Source organism: Ambystoma mexicanum, chromosome 9 (assembly GCF_040938575.1).
Source record: "Ambystoma mexicanum isolate Mex_15411 chromosome 9, UKY_AmexF1_1, whole genome shotgun sequence".
In the NCBI taxonomy this organism is placed as follows: domain Eukaryota; kingdom Metazoa; phylum Chordata; class Amphibia; order Caudata; family Ambystomatidae; genus Ambystoma; species Ambystoma mexicanum.
In genome coordinates this window covers 869,803,558-869,828,129 of record NC_090931.1, presented here as the reverse complement: position 1 = coordinate 869,828,129, position 24,572 = coordinate 869,803,558, and the positions used below count along the sequence as shown (strand labels likewise).

At 47.7% G+C, this 24,572-nt stretch overlaps 1 protein-coding gene across 1 annotated transcript in view; it reads left to right on the top strand.

Moving 5' to 3' along the window:
- RBM44 (RNA binding motif protein 44) overlaps window positions 1-24,572 on the top strand; it is a 1,098,830-nt gene that overhangs the window by 910,446 nt on the left and 163,812 nt on the right. The window contains exon 13 of the mRNA XM_069615953.1: window positions 5,643-5,788. Coding sequence (XP_069472054.1) covers window positions 5,643-5,788 — 146 coding nt within the window. The remainder of the gene's footprint in view (window positions 1-5,642; window positions 5,789-24,572) is intronic.

Below are 24,572 nucleotides of genomic sequence, written 5' to 3'. Positions count from 1 at the left end.
TGGGCGATGCTTTCTCGTTCCCCTGGGAGGGCCTGTTCCTCTACGCGTTCCCTCCCTTGCCTCTGCTAATCCGGCTCGTCAACCACCTCAAGAGGTCACGGTGCAGGATGATCCTCGTCGCACCTGCGTGGCCGAGGCAGATATGGTTCCCGGACCTTCTGGACTTGTCAGCGTCCCCGCTGATCAAGCTGCCGGCGGACGCGGATCTACTCTCCAGGGAAGGAGGCGCCATCCTCCACCACGACCCGAAGTCGCTGAACTTGCAGGCCTGGCTCCTGCAGCGCTAGAGTTTGGAGGATACGACATACCGGCCGATTGCAGAGAGGTTCTTGCAAAGGCCAGGGCGTCCTCGACTCTTAAATGCTACGGACACAAATGGAAGAGGTTCTCTGTCTGGTGCCACGCACAGAAGATTAACCCTCTACGGATTACGGCCCCCCAAGTACTGCCGTACCTGCTGACGCTGGCCAAAGCTGGTCTGGCACACGCGTCCATCAAGATTCATCTTGCTGCGATCTCCCGATACACCAGAACCACGGGGCGGACGTCCTTGTGGTCTCATCGTCTGGTGAAAGAGTTCATGAAGGGACTGTTCAGATCGTTCCCGCCGGTGAAGGCTCCGGCCCCGGCGTGGGAGCTCAACGTGGTGCTGACCAAGCTCATGGGACCTCCGTTCGAGCCTCTGCACTCGGCCCCGTTGAAGTTTCTATCGTGGAAAACAGCTTTTCTTGTGGCCATCACCTCCGCACGACGAGTGGGAGAGATCCAGGCCCTTTCCTGCAAGGCCCCGTACTTGACTTTCCACGACACGAGGGTAGTGCTCAGGACGCACCCCTCCTTCATGCCCAAGGTACCGTCGGACTTCCATCTCAACGAACCCTTGGTGTTACCTGTGTTCTTCCCGTCGCCTTCGTCGCCGGCTGAGAGGACTTTGCACTCGCTGGATGTAGCTAGAGCGCTGAAGTTCTACGTGGACCGCACGAAGGGTTTTCGGAAGACGTCGCAACTCTTTGTGAACTTTGGACCTGTCAATCAGGGGAAGGCTCTCTCAAAGGCTTCCATTTCCAGATGGCTCTCCGGCTGTATCATGTACTGTCATCGGTTGGCAAACCGACCGCTGCCTGGCCGTCCGAGAGCCCATTCCACCAGAGCGATCGCAGCTACCACAGCGTTCCTTTCTGGTGTGCCCCTGCTGGACATATGCAGGGCTGCTACGTGGAGGTCGACGCACACCTTCACAAAGTTCTACTGCGTCGATCGGGATTCCAGGGAGGAGTCCAGGGTCGGCCAAGCAGTGCTGCGCAACCTGTTCGCCTGAGGTGAGCCTGGTGAGGAGGTAAGATGCTTAATGTTGAGTTTGATGTAATGCTTAATGTTGAGCCTTTGCCACCTCCCGTGGTTGTGCATGTGTGTACTGCTATGTATTCTTTATTCATGAGCATGTGAATCCATGCCAGACCCCATGCTGGAGAAGGAACAAGTTACTTACCTGTAACTGTTGTTCTCCAGCATGGGGCTGGCATGGATTCACATGCGAACCCTCCCGCCTACCCCTCTGCGGCTCTTCACTTGGTCATACTGCCACTTCACGTGCTTCCAAATCTGAAGATGGCTGCCAGAGGCGGTGCTTAGGTAGAGGGCAGTCATTGGCTGTGGTCAGTATGACGCAGAGACCAGTGATTGGTTATTACTACGAAATACAGATCAGAAATGAAACTGATACTGGTTTTTTCTTTACCGAGGATTCCCAGCATGACGACGGGGAATATTCATGAGCATGTGAATCCATGCCAGACCCATGCTGGAGAACAACAGTTACAGGTAAGTAACTTGTTCCTTATTCACATGTGTTACACAGCACCCTCAGTGCAGTGACACAGGTGTGTCGTAGCGACCCCCAAACATAGACTCCATACCCTGGGACCGACTACTGTCTCCCAGGGCATGTAAAGTCCCAATTGACTTTACTAGTCAATTATTATGAACTAAACCAGTAGACACCATCTTACTATGGAGGTACTGGAAAGGGTTAATAGTTTTCCCTTATGTTCATTTTCGAGAGGGTACCGTACAGTCCCTCTCTCAAAAGTTTCTGGCTGGTACTACCATAAATATTCAACAGCAAATATTTTCCTATGGGATTTTCCCATTGTTCGAGGCTACCACTTTTTCTGACAGCCTCTAACATGCCGCCGGTGCATTTTAATATTAACTTGACTCCGGTAGGTTTTATTTGCCAGAACTTTAATATAACTTCTTTCTCATGTCTTTCTCTAAACTCCTAACCCAGGTCGGGGATCCTTTGTTCGTCCTTTTGGCGGGCTTCTGCCAAGAAGCCCTCCTTTCGGCACCACTGAGTCTGGGGTGGGCCCATTGTGTGGGAGGGGGAGTAGGACCCCTGGAAGGGTTGCCTCAGCAACCCATGTCGCACTCTATTCTGATAGGCTGGAGGGTCTCCCGCCAAGATGACCACTCCACTGTGTGAGTGACAGCTAGGCTGTATGAATGGGGATCTTTTTGCATAAAAGCAGGGTCCTGAGGACTGGAAGAGCAAGACGTCGCCACTGGAACTAAGAAGCCGAAGAGGAGAGAAGCCAAAGACATCTGCAACGACTGAACCACCGGTGAAGCCCTGCTGCAGCGTCTCCACTTTTCTCCACACGACGAGAGATGATCTTCATCTGCAAGAGCCTATTCCCTTGAGCTGGTGGGGCCAACCAGTTTGCCAATCGCCTTCCCGGACCTGCCTTGGTCGAATCTCCGGTACCCTGTACTCGGAGGCCGGATAGCCAGGCAACAGTCTCCCCGGACAGCGATTTAAGGGAGCGTACCTTTTATTCGTCGGGCAGCACCGCAGCTGGTTTCATCTCTGGGTAGTGCAGTAACTCGAACCTTCCTCCACGACGAGAGCCTCTCTTCCACTGCTGGATCACCCGAACTGCAGAAACTACCAGGAACAACCGCCACCGCGGGAGCCACTTCTTCATTTTAAAGGTACATTGTTCCGCCAGGCCGCACTTTCTTCGCGGTAGCACTTAAGGTGTTTTAAATCCTTTACCTACCTGTTGGGTTGGCCGCCCCTCTCTCTTAACATAGTCTTTCAACTTCTGCATCCACCTTTTCAAAATCGTTAACCAAAGACTTGACTGCAGCTACAAGAACATTTTGCTCCTGGGACCTTGCCCTGTACCACTGACGCTGTCACAGGCCTACTGACTCTGGCTACATTTGTTAGAACTGCCTTCTTTAGATTGATTCTCAACTAGAACTGTGTTGGTGCACCTACTTCTTAGAACTACACTTTTCTAAGTATTGCCTATACTGATGCACTGGCTTGCTTAATCTGGTTCACAAACTTATGGGAAGTGTTACTATGGTGTGTAAGAAGCTATTTCTATATAACTTGTGCTTTCGCTCCCTTGTAAGTAATTGATGGAGTATCCCTTGTGTGTGGTTTTCACTGTGCCGTTTTGCTCAGTTTTCACTCTGGTTCACTTGGTCTACAATTTAACTAGGGAGTGTGTATATTTTTCTGTTGACTTACTTAACTTGCTTGATGACTGTGATACATGTGTTTTATTAGAAGTGTATAAAATAAATATATATATACTTTTTAATACAAAGCTTTGGTCAGTGTTTCCTTGTGCCATAATACTGTAGGCCTATTGTGTAAACACTGAATACTGCTCATCTCCCTCTTGAGATAAGTCTGACTGCTCAGCCGCAGCTACCAACTAAACCTTTGTGGTACGGACTGATACCAAAGGGGATTTATTGCTCTCACCTGTAGTCTTAATATTCTGTAGTGCTCCCTAAGGGAACTGCACAGGATTCTGCCTAACACAGGGCACCTGAAAACACCATCAAATGCCTGCTTACCAAACCAAGTCCAGATTCCATTGTCTTTGTGGCAGCTCGTAAACGCTCCGCAAACCCCTCTTCTCTTTCTGTTGCATCCCCTGACAAGGATGGCAGACAATTGGATGGAGTGTGCCTTGTGTCTACGGTAGCCGCCACCATCTAGGCCGCTTACTTCCTGGATTTCCCTCCCGCTAAGACCGGGAACTCTGTTATAAAATCGGACCTATCCTAGATGCTGTCAGACTCCTTCATGAGGGAGAAGCTGTGTCCGATCTGCCATATCGATGGCTGTTGACATCGCTGAAACCAGTTTCCCCCAAATTGGGAATGCGTAGTTATGCGCGGACAGGGATGGCTAAAGGCTAACGACTTCCAGCCAGATGTTCAAGCCAAGATTGTGGACATTCTTTCCGATGGTGAGGACCTCTTCAGAAAGAAGGTGAATGATACCCTGAAGGCCATAAAGACAAACACCGACACTACTAGTCTTTGGGTACCTGACCACAACGGGGGCAGTCCTTTAGTTCCGGAAATTACATTTTACCAGGACATCCATAAACGACCAGCCGATCGATCAATCAAAATTGTATCCATCCAGCAAATATGCCCCCGGAGAAAATGTCAGAGGGAAGTCAGTCCTACAGGGGCAATCAGTGAAGCCGTGGTTCCTCGTATGCGAGAGTCCAACCCTGTTAATATGCTTGATCAAGTCATGGGCCTACCCCTCCTCTTCCACATCCCAGTGGGAGGGCGTTTCCTTTGCAAGTGTTGAGAAATCTCCACAGACATGTGATTGCTCGCCTTACTAATGCATGACCATACCCTGTAGTTTCTGGAACAACTGCCCAACATTGCTCCCTCTACAATGTAAGAATTATATCTTTCAACTCTACGCTGTAAAGTCCTCGCCCTCCTTTCTACAGGGCAATATAACGCATCCCCTGCAGGCAATGGGGTCAAGGCGTTTACTCAAGGAAAATGCCAGGCGGTTACAGGCAAATTCTGGACCTTGTTCTCCTAATAAGTTAATTCGATCCCAGACTTTCAGGATGGTCACACTTCAGCACATCCTCAGTCAACTACAGCAAAGGTACTTCAAGTCTTAACTGGACTTGGAGGACGTGTACAGAAAATTCCTGAGATGTACCTTGGCAGGCCTGCACTATCAGTTCAAGGCCCTGCCCTTTGGACTCAAATTTGCCCCAAGGGTATTCACAAAATGCATAGCTTCAGTGGCGGCTCACCTCTTTTATTCAGGTGTTCACGTGTACCCATATCTCAATAATTGGTTGGTCAGAGCTCTGTCCCTTCCTCAATCCAACAAACGCCCTAGAGTAATAATAACCTGTCTTTCCTGGGGAAAATTCAAACAGCATGTGAATCTTTGAAAGATACCAATGCTGCAGACGAGGAATTACAGGTAAGTAACTTAATCCATATAGTCTGAACTCAGTAGTGAACAATAGCATGGTGGAGGACCGAACAAAGGACATTTTGTATTTTATATATACATTATAGACGGCTGTAATTTCTGCAATCATTTCCCTCACTTCCTTTTCAGACTACCATCACACAAACCATAATTATTGGTGTTTAGATTTAGAGATAATTTTGTTGTTCTGGCAGCTTTTGCCAATCTCTGCCTTTGTTCCCATAAATATGTGATCTTCAGATGGTCAGACAATCATGCAAGATAAAGTACTCTTTGAACTTAATGACATGTTTGAGGGAATCAGGATGGCATGGTCGTAAATAGTATTTGTCTTTTTCCATATATTAAGGTGTCTGCAAAGAATCTAGAACAAGCAAAATCTGAGATGTGCCCTCCAAGTGATCCTGCTCCGTTTATACCACAGAACACTGTGAATGTGGGCAGCCTTACTAAGTTGATTAAAAAGCTTTTGAACCTACACCCTGACGCAACCAGGTAAATTGGGTATAGATTGGTCATGTTGAACGTTAACCTTTCGTGGCTATTTTTATCTCATACATTATTAAGCAGAGTGAACATTTTCACTTCTACCATATGGTCTGAATTTACACTACACTTTTATTCTAAAATGATTGGTAGAAATATGCACTTCTAAAAGATACATTTCTTCTATAGACTGGAACTGAAACTTATTTCTGGCGCAAGCGGAATATGAAATTTAAAAATTACCTGAAGGGGTGCCAAGCAGCTCCTATCTAGCTTAGTTCCATGATTATGTTGCTGCCGGTGCTTGAAGTGACTGTGTGTGTGTGTGTCACTGACCACCACCGACCGCATCAGGAACTTATCATTGCACTTTCCTAATGCTTTTACATTGTGTTTTTTAGATGTTAAGAAGTGCCTTACGTTTTAAGCACTGCGAAGAGTTCAACAGTCAGATGTCTGTGTCAGGTCCTCACCAGTTTGGTTTTGGGTGCCTATGGTTAAAAATGGCACAGACTCCTGTGTGCCACGTCTGATCTTGCACTACAACACTATCAAGCAGAGTGTTGCGAAATGGTTCACTACATTGCACAAGACTCAAAGGATGAGCCGCCACCCCAGCAGCGCCACTCGTACCCCATGTCGTTCAGCGAGGCTCACTCCCAAGGAAACCTACTTCTGTGGGAGTCACTACACTGTTCATCCAGATTGGCGATCCAAGTGGATATGGCGCATTAGAAGCATCGGAACAAGTATGCGCCAAGGTCCTCTTCGTCTCCTTTCAGGAACATTTCTGAGCTGAGACTCAAAGCACAGCTCTCTAGAGCAGCAAGTACCTACTTGACAGGTTGGCTACATTGTGCCTCTCTCAACTGTTGACTCCACCCCTGTTGAGTAGGATGACATTTATCAGAGCATCTGTGAGCATGCATCTGCTCTGGTTCCAGTATTCTCGGCTCCTTTGCTGGACAGTGATACTTGCCCCAGCCCTCAACAGTGAAACGGTATGGAATTGGTCCGACTCTTGTCACTTGTGCCATCCATACCCATTTGATGTGGTCTTACAGCTTACTTCTTCAAAGCCTGCATTCATTGCTGCAGCAGCTTTATCGATGCTTTATCGATGCTTGTGCCAATTTCTGCTCCGATTACATGCTCACTCCCATTTTGTGGTATTTGGTACTTCCAAGTGTGCCAAAGAAATTGGACACCTTTGGTCGGAAGGTTGTTGCCTCTGTAATGCTATTTTAGATTGTTTTAGATTGATGCTATCTTGCTTCACCCACAGCCTTTCAGTGGTCGCCTAAGTATCTTTGCCCCCATATGATTGTTGATATGCAAGACCCATTTCTCAAAATTGTTGCGCGTGCCATGTGTACCACAAAACAAATAATGCATACAGGTCTTCATAGGGTGGACTGTTTGGGCAAGTCTGTGAGCAAGGTGTAGCCATTCCTCACCTTTCCTCGACTGTGGTTCACTCGGTTTTCACCTGAAGTTTAGGTAAAGTGTGTTGTGTCTTTTGTTGGCATTCACCATATTGGGATCAAAACTCATTAATCTATTGAGCTAATTAAAGGTCTGTATGGCTATGGCAAAGCCTTTGGGGTTGTTCGGGGTTATTTTGAAGCTGCGCCTTTTTGCTACTTCTCCCTCCATGATCAGTTAACAGCAGCAGGGTCAGGAGCAGTGATAGTATTTGAGCTCTGCAAAGGGCAGACGTGCTGCACGTGGCTGGACCGTGTCTGCCCCATTTGGTTCAGACTCCCATTTTTTAAATGAAACAAAACCTTTTTTCAATGCACTAAGCATATACCTGTTTCTTTCAAATTGCAAACAGATTACCTCAAACCAGTGGGTCCTTCAGATGGCTTTGACTCACTACTGCCTACCATTTCTGGAGAAGCCATCTATTTACCCAGATCTTCCTCTATAGGGATGTCACAGTGTTTCTTTTTTACCAGTATGAGGACCTGCTAGCAAAGTGACGGTATACCTCGGTCAGCATGTTAATGAGCAAGGAGTTTGGTAGTTACTGCTCTAAAAAGTCAAATTCTTTAAGAAACGCAGATTAACAAATTAAGGTTAAGTTTCATTCATTTTAAGTTTGCATTTCTTTGCTTTATAAACCTTGTGAAATTCCATTTTGCTCAGTTTTTATTTAAGTATTGCCTATACTGATGCATTGGCTTGCTTAATCTGGTTCACAAACTTATGCAATCATCAGCAGGGTCTGCTTCCTAAACGTCATCTGGTACGTCCTACTTTGCGAAGGAGGAAAATATTTTAGAATCTTATGTTAAAAAGGTCTATATGAATGCAGGGTTGCACCTTGAGCAGGCTAATGCCTATGCTTTGTTAGCGGCAGCTAATCAGAAATTATGCAGGTAAATAGCTGATTTTTTCTCAGATCTACCTCTAGAGAGACAAGCAACCATTAAAGCAGGCCTTGCAGAAGCCAAGATTATTGCCCAAGCTATTCTAGATGCGTCCTTCTCACGCATCAATACTGCCAGCAGAGCCATGTGCGTCGCTACAGAAATGAGGTCGGCTTGGATGCACGCAGCTGAATTTGGACGTGCAAACGAGATTATAGATTTCACTTTTGAGGGCACAGACCCGCTTCAATCCTCAACGGACGAGGAGCTTATGAAAAAGAAGACAATTACACAAACTTCTAAGTCTTTGCGGATTTTGTCAAAAGCATCCCTTAAGCAATTTTCTAGCGCCCAGCTAAGATCTGACGAAAGACCACGCCCTTTCGGTACCTTCAAGTGATTTCAGGACACAAGAGCCAGGCTGCCTGACCGTTTCCCCAGCACACATAAAAGAAGCAGCAGCGTACTGTGACAATCAAGTTATTTTCATCCCCCTTCTCTTCACAAGTCTCAGGCACTAAAAACAATGAATCCTCGTCCGGGTCCACGACACTCCTGTTGAGGGCAGACTTGATTGACCTCACCTGTTTCAAGACCCCTGGATTATTTTTATTATTTCTGCGGGTTTTCGCCCCCCCCTTCCAGCCCTTCATCCTATGTCACTTCCCCTCCTTCAAATCGGGTCACCGCTCTCCTCATGCAGATTCACAAGCTGGTTCTCAAACAAGCAGTGTAAAAAGTCCTGCAGAAGGAGGAGGGTCTGGGCTACTACTCCAGAATATTTGCTATTCCCAAGAGGAACCAGGCTGGCCTGAAAGTAGTACTAGACCTTTCATATCTTAACCTTTTCCTACCCGTAGAGAAGTTAAAGATGTTGATGCCAGCTCACACAGCCGAGGCGCTGTGCTCAGGAGTTTGGATGTGCTCCCTGGACCTGAAAGACGTCTATCTGCATGTCCCCATTTGGCAACCGCACAGGCAAATGTTATGATTTACAGTAATGGGACGTCGCTTCCCGTACAAACTTCTCGCATTTGATTTGAACACGGCTCAACAGGTGTTAAAAAAGATAATGAATGCCATAGCTGCTGTTCTCAGGATGGAAGGTCACCACAAATATCCCTATCTCGACTACTGGTTCATCAGGGCCAGGCCTCCACAAGATGCAACAATTTCATGCCACAAGCTGACGCAAATACTCTTCCAACTAGGTTTTTCCATCAACCTGAAGAAATCAGGGCTGGTACCCCCAAAGAACTTGGTGTTCTTATTAGACTCAACATCAGCATAGTGGTATATTCTGGGTCTGCTGGCTTTGTGTGTCCAAACAGTCCCACTTGCCAGACCCAAAATGATGGCACTTCAGATGCATTTAGCCAGTTTGTGGGACCAGGAAAGGGGAAATTGTTCAGACAACATCTCAATCCCTTCCTTTCTGCAGCAAGACCTTCTGTGGTGGAAGCAAAAGGGCAACGTCATGAGGGGAGCCCCATTCAGTCAGCCCAAACATTCACTAATGATTACGACCGATTCATCTATGGATGGCTTGGGGTGGGGGAACCTTGGAAGGTCTCATCATACATGGCAAATAGAAAATGGAACCTTCAAGAGCAAAAATTCCACATACAATACCTCTAGCTGTTGGCCATTACGCTAGCACTGTTTTTTTATAGCATGTCATATGCATCAAGACAGTCCTAGTTCGGACGGACAGTTCCACTGCGATCTACTACATCAACAAGCCGGGCAGGCAAGGTCTCAACTGCATTGTAGGTTATCTGTAGGCACTTGGAATTGGGCAGTGAGCCAAGGAATTCACCTCCAGGCAGTGCATCTTCCGTTGGGAAGATAACAGGGAAGCAGGCAGGCTCAGCAGGCTGGGTTTCACTTCCTACGAATGGGAACTAAACCTATTTGTGCTCAGAAGAATATTAAGATGCTGAGGGCACCCACAGGTGGACATGTTTGCTTCACGGGAGAATACCAAATGCCCCAGTTATGCTTCATGGGTGGGGCAGGGGAAAAGGATCCCTGGGAGACACTGTCCACATCCCGTGGCAGGGGATGTGGTGTTATGCGTTTCCCCCAACCCTGTTGGTCCAGAAAGCCCTCGTTTTGATTGATATTGGTATTACCACATTGGCCAACCAGGGTGTGGTACTCGATCTGCTTCAGCTGGCATGCTAAGAGCCTACTCCCTTACAGACAGACCATCTTCCCCTATTAACATAGCAAGCGGGGGCGGTGATTCGTCCAGCTCCTCACAAACTAGCCCTCAGGGCATGGGTCCTAAAGAGCTCACCTTGGGCCATCTGGATCTGGGTCTCTCGCAGCAGAATTTGCAGGTTATCTAGCAGGCCAGGAAGGGTTCTATTATTACCTAATACAAGAGCAAATCATCTAGGTTTTGCTTCTGCTTCTGGGCTAATGACAACAACATTAACTCTTTACATTGCTCTCTCTCTAGACAATGTTCTTTTCAGCTGGCTCAATCTGGAGTGCAGGTGGCTACATGTAGGACATATCTGGCGGCCATAGGAGCGTACAGAATCTCTGAGCATTTAGTGCTCTGATCAGCTAATCCAGTTGTTAAGAGACATCTACAGGGGCTTACAAGAATGTTTACCCCTGTATCCCGTCCTCTTATAGTATAGGACTTATATATCATTCTTGCTGCACTGGCCCATAATCCCTTTCAGTCAATGGTATCCGTTGACATAAAGTTGACATGTGGAAAACCACTATACTCTTACGTCCCGTCCCCTTTCCTCCATACTGCAATGGCGTCACATCCAAGGGACGGGAGACGGAACCTTTTCACCAGAAGAAAATCTTCTTCCCCCTTAAATTTAGAGGCGTGCAGGGGTGCTGCCCAGGGAGCATGCGCTGCCCTGACTCCGCCCTCCGGCACCACACCGCCGTCCCCTTTTCATCTTTTTATCATTCAGGTACTCGGTCCTCCAGCAATACCTCCGAGGGGCGCCTAAACGCAGCTCTACCGACGGCCGGGTCGAGGGTGTCCCACCTACTGGGCCTAGGCCCGAGGAGCAGGGCAGGCCTCGTGATCCACATACAAGAGTCCTGGAGGAGGCTGGGCCCAGCGAGCCGAGCAACACGTCGTAGGCACGTGGCAGGCAGCTCGACGAGATGGCTGCCGCGCCAGACAGAGGCACCCGTCCGACGCCATTCCAGGAGTTCAGCCAAGAACGAGTGTCGAGGTGGGCCTGGCCTCAACCAGGTACGTGGCCGACAGCCTATCCTTGTTATGCGCAGGGCAGCTTCACACTGCGTCCATACGGGCAGGGTATGCAGCGGCTTCAGCAGTCTCTGACTACCCCGTCAGTACCCCCACCCCCTCTCAGACCAGTGAAGAGGGGTTCTTCAAGAGGTTCCTCGGGCTCATGAAGTCCCCTCGGATGGGGGTTATCCTCAAGGACAGAGCAGAACAAAAACCATACGTCACCGCACAGTAACCGACAAATGCACTCCAAAGGGCTCCTCCGAACCGAAATTAGGTATGGTAGTATGCATGTGGGGACTCAGCTAAACCGTCACTGGCCCCACTTAACACACTACCGTATGAATTTCAAATGCAATTCAAAAACAATTCAAGACAGGTTCCGTTTAATCAACATAAATCCTACCAATCAGGTATTTTTCAAACCAGGAATCACAAAAATAAGTTCCAAACCAGGTAGTTTTTTGTTTTGGTCTCAACTTAGAAATTCAGTCTACTGCTGGTACATAAATCTCCTATACACATAATGTCAGTTCAAACAAAATATTCTCCGTAATACACTTCACATAACTCATGATCAAACAAAAGATGTCAACATTATAACATATGTTCATAACCCCACAGGTTGAAGATCCACGAAATTAATGTTGCCCTATGTGCAGGGAATGTTCAAATAGCTTTCTTTTATACATGTATCCGAAAACACTCCTGTATATGATGCTACATAGCCGACGCGTTTCGGATTGAAGCACAATCCATCTTCAGGGCAAAGAAAGCCTAATCGTTCCAAATGACGTTCACACTTGTATAAGTTCACCTAAAAGAGTATAGATAATCACCCATCAGGATACCAATTTCTTATTTAACAGATCAAAGACAGTATTCCACCATCGCCAAGTACTGACCTTCACAATTGAAACGGGGAATTCAAACCACTGGAGAGATCCTATCCCAGGGAAAAGAAAATTGCATGTGTCATCCACATTGGGAGTACAAATTTCACCAACTACCCCACTTTTACACCATAATTTATAATAGCCCTCTCCCACAACAGATACATGATACCACTCCGTGAATACAACAGGAAACCAAAATAAGCTAGTACATAGAGCATCCTGGTGTCAAAGCATCCCCAATATTAAATCCAGCCATGTACTCGCCCCAAATGGGGAATCTAGACGTCACACCAACGTGGACACTGGTAGGGTCAGAGGGTTCCAGAGTGCCAGACTCCAATGTACAACTCTGAGAGACTTGCATCGCTTCACCATACGAATGCCGCTGATAACAACAACCTGTAACGTTCAAACATGGTAGCCCTCCTAAATCAAGTCCATAATATTTAACGAGTGTCGCCACACTAACAATGGCACTATCCCGCCCAGGTCCCATGCAATATAGTTCAGCCTTGAGCTTACCTTCAATTCAAAGCACTCCTGTGCACTCGTAAACAAAACTCTCCGACACTGTATTGGCCCACCGGTCCACCATGTAATTGAATGTGTAGATGTAGTAAAACTGCGCATGCGCACGTTGCCTCACAACTCGTAATCCGCCATCATGGAATGGGAAAAGTTCCCATCACCTCATGTATTCCGCCATCACGGGTTGGGAAAATAAGTACCACCTCATGTGTTCATTATCATGGCGCCATCTTGGACTAACGGTGCTCACAAAGAACGTACTCCGTTAAGACATGCACAAACAGGTGTCCCAAAGTTTCAGAATATAACTTAATTGTGCCCAGGCAGGGGGGGGTGCAGATAAACCAAAATCTGCCCGGGCCCCCATGCCGGTCGGAGATGTATCGTAAAGATATAATTTTTCCAAATTGATAGATCAATCCCATCTCTGTTAAGCGGCAGGGGGAACCTATTAAAGAAAACTCAATAGAGATCCACATTAGCCCCGACCCGGGGATATCTGAACCCAAATAGCAAATTATACAAGCCGCCAGTTCTGTCAGAATCCTATTCTGCTCACAATCTGAAACAGTAATTACTTTCCGTGTACTCCTGCATTTAATGGCATTTCCAACTGATTATCCTCAAGGACGCCATCAGGGATGTCCTCCCGACGATGCTAGTGGCACCACAAGCGTCTCCAGCTCCCCAGCAGACCCCTCAGGCGGTTCCGTACCAGCCTCCGCAGCCTCCTCAGGGCCCGGCTGCGGTCCCTGTGCCCCAGCCTCCGGCTCCAACTACTCCTCCATCTCCGCAAGACACGGATGATGAGGATCTGGACACGCCATCCTCAGCCAGGGCCTTTCTCGAATGTCTTGCTTGCCTGACGGAATACCTGGGCCTCCTGCAGCCCGAGGTCCAGCAGCTGGCAGAGGGGGTTCTGGCTGAAGTCCTCACGCGACACCCCTCTGCCAAAAAAGGGATTCCTCTGCAGATCGATGTAGTCTCCCTGGCCAAGAAGGGTTGGCTTAAGCCCCACTCGGCCCAGCCGGTCAATCGACGCCTGGGCGGCAAGTATAGGCAGATGGAGGGGGGATACACCCTTGTTCTCGGCCCATCCTCAGCCCCACTCCTCGGTGATTGCTGCGGCATCACTATACTCCAAGCCTCAGTCGTCCTCAGCCGCCTCCTCCTGCGGCTCTACTAGGCAAGGAGGAGAAGATCTTGGAGGCGTATGGAAAGAAACTCTATTCCAACGCATCCCTGCACCTTCGTCAAGCCAATGCCATGCTGGCTGCCGCTAACCAGAGGTTATGGCGGGAAATTGCGGACTTCCTCCTGGAATTCCCTACGCAGAGACAATCATGTTTTAAGGCGGGGCTGTCAGAGGCCAAGCTGGTGGTGCACGACCTCATGGAATCCACCATGGCCCATCTGTTTCGCCACGGACATGAGAAGGACGGCCTGGTTCCGGCCCAAGAAATTCAACCCGGGCGTCCAGGAACGCACATTAGATCTACTGTTCTTGGGGGGCGACCTCTTCTACTCCACCATGGACAAGGAGCTGGACAAAAAGAAAAACAGCTCACAAACTGCCAAGTCTTTATCCATCTTGACAAAAACCACGCCCAAGTCATACACCCAGTCATAGCAGCGCTCCGGTAGGGGGCGTACGTATGGAGGGTCCTGCGGCTTCCAGGAACGCAGATCCAGGCAGCCGGACCGCTCGCCGTCTCAGAACCGGCGCAAGCAACAGAAAGGGGGCTGTGGGGAGTAAGGGCTTTTTCCAATCCCTCTCCTCCGCGACAGCCTCCGAGGGAAAGAAGGCATGACACGCCCCTTCGGGTCCACGTGTCTCCAGTGGGGGGCAGGCTTGCTCTCCATCCACATTCCTGGTGCTAGAATTTCACGGACCCCTGGTTCCTATCCGTAGTATCCACGGGGCACCGCCTACCCATCCTAGCCTCTCCTCCCCTCCATTCCCTCAAGTTGGGACAACAACTCTTTGGCAAAGATCCGGTCGCTCGTAGGGAGCCAGGCGGTGGAGGAAGTCCCAGCCTTCCAACGAGGCTTGGGCTTTTACTCTAGGATTTTCGCCATTCAGAAGAACAACCAGGTGGGCCTGAGAGTTGTGCTGGACCTTTCCACCCTCAACTTCTCCTTACCCCTACAAAGATTCAAGATGGTTACACCAGCTTTCATAGCGGAGACATTGTGCAGGGGAGACTGAATGTGCTCCCTGGATCTGAAGGACGCGTACCTACACGCCCCGATTTGGCAGCCCCATCGTTCTTTCCTACGGTTCAGGATCATGGGCTACCATTTTCCATACAAGGTCCTTCCGTTTGGCCTCAACTCGTCCCCCAGGGTCTTTACCAGGCTTATGAACATGGTGGCTGCCCTTCTCAGACCGCAGGGCCTCCTCATCTACCTATACCTCGACGACTGGCTCTTCGGAGCTACATCTCCGGAAGCGGTTCTCCACTCTTCCCACGCCCTTATGAACACACTGCACAATCTGGGCTTCTTGCTCAATCTCAAGAAGTCGCAGCTGCGCCCCATGCAGACTCTGACATTCTTGGGCCTCATCTGGGACACGTGCTCCGAGAAGGTATTTCCGTCGGAGGACAACATCTCGGCCATCAAGAGGGCCACCGCCCACTTCCTCTGCAGAGAGGTGACCTCGGCTTGGTGGTACCAGCATCTCCTGGGTCTCTTGGCGGCGGTCCTATTAGCCATTCCACACACGAGATTGAGGATGAGGAGGATTCAGCTGCACTTCGCGGCCTCTTAGAACCAGGAGCGGGTCTCCCAATCCGAGATGATAAATGTTCCTCCTTCTCTCCACCCGGACCTGTCATGGTGGTCCAGGGACTGCAACCTACGGACGGGCAAGCCCTTTTGTCCATCCATCCAGCAGGCCACCATCACCACAGACTCCTTGCTCGAGAGCTGGGGAGCCACCCTTGATGATCTCTCGGTCCACGGAACCTGGACTCGACAGGAACTGCAATACCACGTCGATTGGTTAGAGCTGAACGCCATCTGGCTAGTGCTCAGAGCATTCCTACCACTTCTCAGGGGCAAGGTTGTCCTCATCCAGACAGACAACTCGACCAGCATGTACTACCTCAACAAGCAGGCACCAGATCCCCTCCTCTGTGCAGACTAGCAATCAGCATGTGGCAGTGGGCCCTAGAAAATGACATCTACCTCAAGGCAGTCCACCTCCCGGGGGAATCCAACCTGGTGGCGGACAGGCTCAGCAGATTGGGAGCGGACTATTACGAGTGGGAGCTAAACGACCTTGTTATTCAAGAGATTTTCAACAGGTGGGGTCTCCCCCAGGTGGATCCCTTTGCTACCTGGCCCAACAAGAAGTGCCCTCAGTTCGCCTCCTGGCAGGGACTGAGCCCGGCTCCCTGGGCGACGCATTTCGGCTTCAGTGGAACGACATGAAGGCTTATGCCTTCCTGCCCACACCGCTGATCCACAGAGTGATTTGCAAAATCAAGGACTCTCACCAACTCAACATCATTCAAAGGTCTGTGGCTTCCGGGGGAGAAGGATTAACATCCTGGAGTTACGGGCAGTGTTCTGGGCCCTCAAGTCTTTCCTACCAACTCTGAGAGGCAAGGTGATGAGGATCTTCACGGACAACACCACCACCATATTCTACATCGGGAAACAAGGGGGCACTCGATCCCCAGCACTCTCCAAGAATGGCATTGGGCCATCAGACAGGGGATGTTCCTTGTTCTGTTTCACCTGGCAGGTGTCAAGAACACCATTGCCGACTCAATTAGCAGGGAACTGTGCTCCTGCCACGAGTGGGTACTTCGTCAAGATCAGGTGGACCGTTTGTTCGTCAAATGAGGCAGACCTCCGATCGATCTTTTTGCCACAGCGACAAACTCAAAATGCCAGAAGTTCGCCAGCAGGTTCCACCAACCGAGGGGCATGGGGGACTCTGTTTCTGTACTCCTTCCCCCTTTTCCTGTCCTGCTACATATGATCAACAGTGTTGGTGCAAGATGATGCTCATCGCCCTGGCATGGCCGAGGCAGGTTTGGTATCCAGACCTACCCAGCCTGTCAGTGTTGTATCCAGTCAAGTTGCTCGTACTTCCGGATCTGCTCACCAGGGAGAGAGGCGGAATCCTTCATCATGTTCCAGTATCTCTGAACCTGAAGGCATGGCTCCTGTAACTTTAGAGTTTGGAGGTTATGAGATGCCAGCGGACTGCAGGGAGGTCCTTGCCAAATCCAGGGTGTTGTCGACTCTAAAGTGCTACCGCCCATAATTGGAAGCAGTTTGCTACGTGGTGCTAGTTCCAGAAGATTACCCCCCTAAAGGTCTCGGCTCCACAGATACTTCCATACCTGCTGTCCTTGACAAAACCTGGGCTGGCTCACGCATCCATCAAGGTACACCTGCCGGCCATCTCGCGCTACACCAGATCCCCAAGAAGATCCTTGCTGTGGTCCCACAGACTAGTCAAGGAGTTCCTCAAGGGGCTTTTGCGATCTTTCCCTCCAATGAAGACGCCTGCCCCGTCATGAGAAATGAATGTACGTGGTCCTGACAAGACTCATGAGGACGCCTTTCAAACCTATGCATCAAGTCCCAGTCAAGTTTCTCTTATGAAAGACTACATTCCTTGTGGCCATCACCTCAGCCAGGCGTGTGGGTGAGATACAGGCTGTATCCTGCAAGCAGTCATATCTGACTTTTCACGAATCAAGGGTGGTTCTGCATACGCACCCCACACTTTCATGCCAAAGGTTCCGTCAGAATTCCACTTCAACGACCCTTTGGTGTTGCCTGTGTGCTTCCTGAAATCTTTGTGACCGGCAGAGAGGGCCTTGCTTTTGCTGGAAGTTGCTTGTGCCTTGACGTTCTACGTGACACGCACAAAGAGTTTTCGGAAGACTTCTCAGTTGTTTGTGAACTTTGGACCTGTGAATCATGAGAAGGTCTTGTCCAAGGCTTCCATCTCAACATGGCTTTCCGGCTGCATCAAGCACTGTCATCGGCTTGCTAACCGGCCTATGCCGGGCCGTCCGAGAGCCCACGCCACCAGAGTGATCGCTGCAACAACGGCGTTCCTTTCTGGTGTGCCCCTGCTTTTGATCCCTGCAGGGCTGCAACGTGGAGGTCGATGCATACCTTCACAGAATTCTAATGCGTTGACAGGGATTCTAGGGAGGAGTCCAGAGTCGTCCAGGCAGTGCTACACAATCTGTTTGCCTGAGGTGAGTCTATTCCAGGGGTACGTGTTTATTGCTTCTGTTAAGCCTTGCCAACTCCCGTCGTTGTGTAATGTTGTCCTTCTGTGTATTCTTTATTCATGAGCATGTGAATCCATGCCAGACTCCATGCTGGAGAAGGTTTAAGTTACTTACCTGTAACTATTGTTCTCCCTTAACTGCAACTATAGTTCTCCAGCATGGGTCTGGCACGGATTCACAACTAGCCCTCCCTCCGGCCCCTCTGCAGCTCTTCTTGGTCATATTGCCACTTTACGTGATTACCAAATCTGAAGATAGCTGCCAGAGGCGAGGCTTAGGGTGATGACTGTAATTGGATGGGGCAGTATGACCCAGAGAACAGTGATTGGCTTAGAGGAGAAATACATTTAAAGTGAAAGTGAAGCTGTTTTTTCTTTTACCAAGAATTCCTAGCCTGATGACAGGGAATATTCATGAGCATGTGAATCCATGCCAGACCCATGCTGGAGAACAATAGTTACAGTTAAGTAATCTAAACCAGTAACAAGACATAAAGCCTCCTGGATCATCTCTTGGTAAAGGACAGGGATCTGGGGTTAGGACTGAATGTCTATACTCTGGCCTGGTGGACAGATGTATAGACGGCCAACCTAGTATTGTGACCGGGACAACTCTGGGAGCTGTAGTCAAACCAGTTCATGGTAGCAAGTTGAGTGGTCTAGGCTAAGTCTCACGATGTGGTGAGCTTGGAAGGGGTCCACAATGACCACACTCAGTAAAGAAGTCAAGGAACATGCTTAGAAACACAGGTATAAAAATACGTCTTTACTTATGGCCCAATAACAGTGGAAAATGACTACTGACAGGTAATCACACAACACTAAAAATATGGTACATATACACAATCACTAGAGTAGGGCAAAATACATATCAAACCCCTGAAAACGAAGGTACAGATTAGTATTAGCACTTCAGGTCCACAGAGATTCAATCCTAACTTCATAAATCCATCCCTAACATGTATGGGGCCTTGTGCCCAAAAGTTCAGCAACGTTTCATACAGTTTTGTGAAGCTGAATAAAGTGAAGGTAAGGGTCTCTGGGGTTTAGTGAACAGTTCCAATGGTTAGGGGACAAGTTAATCTGACTAACAAACATGTTCCCAACTTTGGGAGTGCTTGTGTGAGCAAGCAATGGCAAAGCCAAAGTAATAGAAAAGTTCTAAAGTTACCAAAACCTTTAAAAGGGAGTTAGGGGTTCAGGTAAATATCGATACAACCCACCCCTCCGTACTCAGATTCTTCATAGGACTTGGCAAGTCGATTGAAGAGGGTCCAAGGTCGCTTTTCCCACCGTCATCTTCAGCGTTTGATTCCCTGGGGTTGTAGGTTCAAACAGTTCTCTGTTTGTCGACTATTGCTGGTGCAAGGTCTTCCAGTGAAGAAATACAAAAAAAATTCTATGCAGGACCCCTCTCATTACAGGACTGGACGCAGGTAAGCAATTTTGGACGATGGCCACTGATGCATGGCGACGCAAAGAGATTCAATTGCCGCAGTCGGATTTTCCCTCCTATCTCAGGTCTCCTTGATGCTAGGACCACTACATTTCGCAGAGGTAAGTCTTGTTGCACAAGCTGTAGATCCCCCAAGTTCCAGGCCTCAACTTGTAACATGGACGTCTGCAGCATGGTAGCCAAACTCAGAGCTGGTCAGCCACTGGGCAGACCAGGGGCACTTCCAAATGCTCTTCTTTGTAGGACTCTGAGCTGACGTTGTGAACTCCTGGGGTTGCAGCTCCCTCGCAGGACTGCTGAAGATCAACTACAAGATGGGGCTCTCCTAGGACAGCAGCACAAGTTGGTTGCCAGGCCTTCTTCTAACGAGTCTCTGCTATCTTCACGGGTCTTGCAGCTGAACAGGAGTCTTGGCTTCATTAGTTTCTTCCAGGATCTCTCTAGAGTGGGTGCAGGGGTCCTCTTCTAATCCTAAAAGCCAGGTAAGAGCAGAAACTTCCACTAGCCAATGACCGATCTGGCCCATAAGCCCCAGCAGTGGTCAAATCGGGACCACTGGCGGCAAAACTCATGCATACCACTCAGACAAACTGGCACCAGTTTGTGGATTGGGACCAGGCAGTCCCAGCCCACTTCCTGGCAGCAAATACACCTAGCCCTGCAGTAGCCCGCCAAAGGACTCTGCTTTCCCAGGCACTGTCCATATAAGGATTTTTCTGGCCTCACAGGCCAGGAAGAAGGCTAAAAGACAAGATAGTCAAAGGACAAGTGAAAAATCTTGTGGCATAGCCATGTTTGACCAGTAGCCACAGTTGGTAGCCAAACGTGGTAATGCTAAATCAAAATGAACCAAAAAATTGTAAAAGTCACTGCTGCCACCAGCTTGCCCATTTAGCACACCTAGAGTAACCCGAAATCCTCCGAGTGTTAGTCTAGGGCAAAACAGAAAGTGTACTGCATTGTAAGATGCATTGTACAATGATAAAAATGACCACAAGTGGTAACAAGTTACTAAAGGTAGTAACAAAGTAACAAGACTAATCGAAACCATGTTTCCCACTACTGACAGCCTGAAGGACAGGTCAGTTTCCCAATAACAGATGAGCAGAAATCAGTGTAGTGAAGCTAAAGGCTTCACTGCAATGTCAAAAGAGCGGGCGAGATATAAAAAATGAAAGCAAAAAGTTTGGGGGTCCATAGAAATGGAAGGAAAGGTGCAGTAAAGAGGAATCTTTCCCAACACTTTGTCAGAGTCCAGCATCAATCATGGATAACCTCCAGCATTCCTCCTTTTGCCTCTCCTGGAAAAGATAACCAGCCTCTGTCTCTTTTCCTGGTTTTCCCCTTAGTCCTTCTGTCTCCCAGGTAATATTGGTTCTCCAGAAATTTTTCATCAGTACCCACTCAGATCATTTCATACAGCCCTCCTATTTCCCATTGTGTGTCTCCTTTTAAGCCCCTAATCACACCCAAACATAGGGCTTATTGGCTCATGATTCGGATTTGTTTATTTATAATGCAGCGAAACCTGCGGGCATTGGGGCAAAACATTTAGCCTGCAGACAAACATAAAGTATTAACTTTTTGTGCCCACCCCATTGCAATGATCGGTTCCTTTAGTTAGTAGGCTCCAATTCTGGGAAGTATAACTCCACCCATCTGGATTAGCGTTTCTGAACACTCCAGTTATGAACTGAAAAAATCTACTTGACTTTTTCCTTTTTCCAATTTACAAATAAGAGTTGCAATCTATTTTTCAATGTGTCTGCTCGTGCCGGTCGTAATGCACTCTCTCATATTTTTGCATGCGGTTGCAGGTGCGAATGACGGATTTATGCGATTTATTCAAAAAGTATAACAAGATTTTACAGATAGATATTTAGTTTATTAAGCTGCCATCTCCCTGATTTTCCACTCCGACTTTTTCTGGGACGCTAGAATCACATTTTAGCTTCTAACTCTGGATCCCAAGGTTGAATTGTTAGAAGATGTATATCATTGAACAGCTAATTTCATAAGCTTTTTGGAAATGTTTGAACCATTTCAGTGGGAATTATGGTTTCCAAGATGATCAACAATTATGATTTCCCCATAGCACCTATGGTAATCGCAAGTCATATGTTATGTTATTGTGCATTTGTATAGTGCCTTATATACCATTGGCGCTGTGGGTTTAACACCCTTGGGGACCACAGTCCAGGTCAGTGGAGAGTATAGGATATTAAATAGTGCTTGGGTGCACTCTGTATGTGTGCAGCCTGTGCAGTTTACGGGCTGTGTAGCTGCATTCTAATGCTAGGCCTGGTGCAGTGGTTTTGTGAGAGCAGTAGAATGTGTGCAGCAAGGCTGTTGAGTCCGTTCTGCATTCTGGCGGTGGTGGAGCTCGTGTGTATGAGATTGTGTGCAGCTTGGCTGATTTTTCTTGTGGGGTATAGCTGTGTTTTAAAGACTGTTGAGTTGTTCATGGCGGTGTGTAGGTGTGTGTGCAGCTAGCCCTGAAATGAATAGAGGGTTATAGCTGCATTCTTTTGTTGGTTGGTGTAGAGGAGAGAGTGAGCATATTGGTATGTATGTACAAGTGTCTGTGCATATTGGTGAGATATGTATGAATGGGTAATCCCTATTTTTTTGTTTACGGGGGTCAAAACTGTAGGAAGGGATTCTCTGTGACGGAAAAATGTATGAAAAACAGATCGACTACCCCTCTCTTTTAGTCCTGTATGGGTCACCGGTGAAGATAAAGGTTGACCTGTACACTTTGTTAGTAAGGTTATCGCCTTTTTGGGAAAAATTGCACAGAAATGCAACTGAGTACAAGAAATTCTATCTTTTTAATAGTCATAAAAATACCTAAAAAACATTACAAACTTGACAAAACGCAACAAACTTAATACATTTTCAATCAAACCATTTAGTCGTCATTCATCTATTCTAACAGGGGAATACTAAAACTTAAACAGCTTTGTGCATAACGTTAAATCAAGATATGCATTAGTGACAGGGGAAAAAAACCATTAGATTTTCCCTTTAGCAGTCGACATATGTTTCGGCCCTTTATAGTGTACCACCTCTGTCAACAGTGATCACTAAGATGAATATTGGGCCATCTTCAGGACAAGCGGTTACTTTGTGGTAGATTATTCTTGTTCCCCATTGGGCACGCTAGCACATCTATGGTCCATAGACTGAAGTTTGGACTATTGAGCTTGGTCAGACTCTCGGATGTGGCAAGGTATTGCCATCTCTGGTCTTGGTTCAGATTAGCAACTTCTGTGGCTTTGTCTTCGAGGTTGATCTTTATATTTCTGGATTTCACTTGGTACCATTCATAGGCAGGACATGAACAGTTATTCCTGTGATTATAGTGCTGCCTTGATCTATGTTGTTTCTGTGTCCGAGTGACAGTCACGTGACTTGATTCAAACACACCATTACTCTGCAGAACGAGCTCTCGCCGGTTTCGCAGACTTCCAGCTTTCACTCGGACACAGAAACAACATAGATCAAGGCAGCACTATAATCACAGGAATAACTGTTCATGTCCTGCCTATGAATGGTACCAAGTGAAATCCAGAAATATAAAGATCAACCTCGAAGACAAAGCCACAGAAATTGCTAATCTGAACCAAGACCAGAGATGGCAATACCTTGCCACATCCGAGAGTCTGACCAAGCTCAATAGTCCAAACTTCAGTCTATGGACCATAGATGTGCTAGCGTGCCCAATGGGGAACAAGAATAATCTACCACAAAGTAACCGTTTGTCCTGAAGATGGCCCAATATTCATCTTAGTGATCACTGTTGACAGAGGTGGTACACTATAACGGGCCGAAACATATGTCGACTGCTAAAGGGAAAATCTAATGGTTTTTTTCCCCTGTCACTAATGCATATCTTGATTTAACGTTATGCACAAAGCTGTTTAAGTTTTAGTATTCCCCTGTTAGAATAGATGAATGATGACTAAATGGTTTGATTGAAAATGTATTAAGTTTGTTGCGTTTTGTCAAGTTTGTAATGTTTTTTAGGTATTTTTATCACTATTAAAAAGATAGAATTTTTTGTACTCAGTTGCATTTCTGTGCAATTTTTCCCAAAAAGGCGATAACCTTACTAACAAAGTGTACAGGTCAACCTTTATCTTCACCCGTGACCCATACAGGACTAAAAGAGAGGGGTAGTCGATCTGTTTTTCATAAATTTTTCCATATTGGTGAGAGACAGCTGTTCCTGATTACCTTCTACTGCCTGCCGGGCTGAAAGTATCTATTCTAGAGGTTTGGAGCATCTGCTCTCCAAGAGAAAGTCTCTGTCTAGTGTGGAGTTTGTTCTGATAACCTGGCTTGCGGATATCCTTTCCTGCTTGGCCCTATCATCTGTGATTGAGGCGCCCTATTCTTAATCTATGTTCGGTTAAGCGAATTTCAGGTGTATGGACCTCATTGTGTCTCGTTGATTCTGCCATTGTTTATTGGAAGATAGCTTCTCGTTTTGTAATTACATCCAGTTCTGTTCTATCAGACTTACGAGCACTAACTCGGTTCGAGGACTGTTTTCCATGGACCCCAGATCCAGCATCAGCAGCTATGGTCATCCCTGTGTCTCGTTGAGATATGGAGTTGGTTATAAGATGGCACCTTCACAATGTACTTTTACTTTGGTTCTGTTCTGTCGGACATAACCGGTGCATCCTAGGTATGAAGACTGGTACTCGGTGAACCAGAGGTCCAGCAACAGATCGGGACATGATGATGGTGGTGTGTCTGACTGGCATTGTTACATGCAGCAAGGTTAGTGTGTTCCTGATCTGGTGTGTGGTTAGAGTATTGATGGCAGGCAGCAGCACCTCAATATCACTTACCGGAGCATGCCATGCCAGATTCCTCACCTGATTCAGAGCATATTCCCTTGAGTCAGTCAAAATCTGAGTCCAGGTTATAAGTGCCAATGGTCCCATTTTCCGGGTCCCTGGTAGTTGTTTATTGCCTAGGGTATTCCTGTCATAGTTTATGGTTTGAATTGTGCATTTA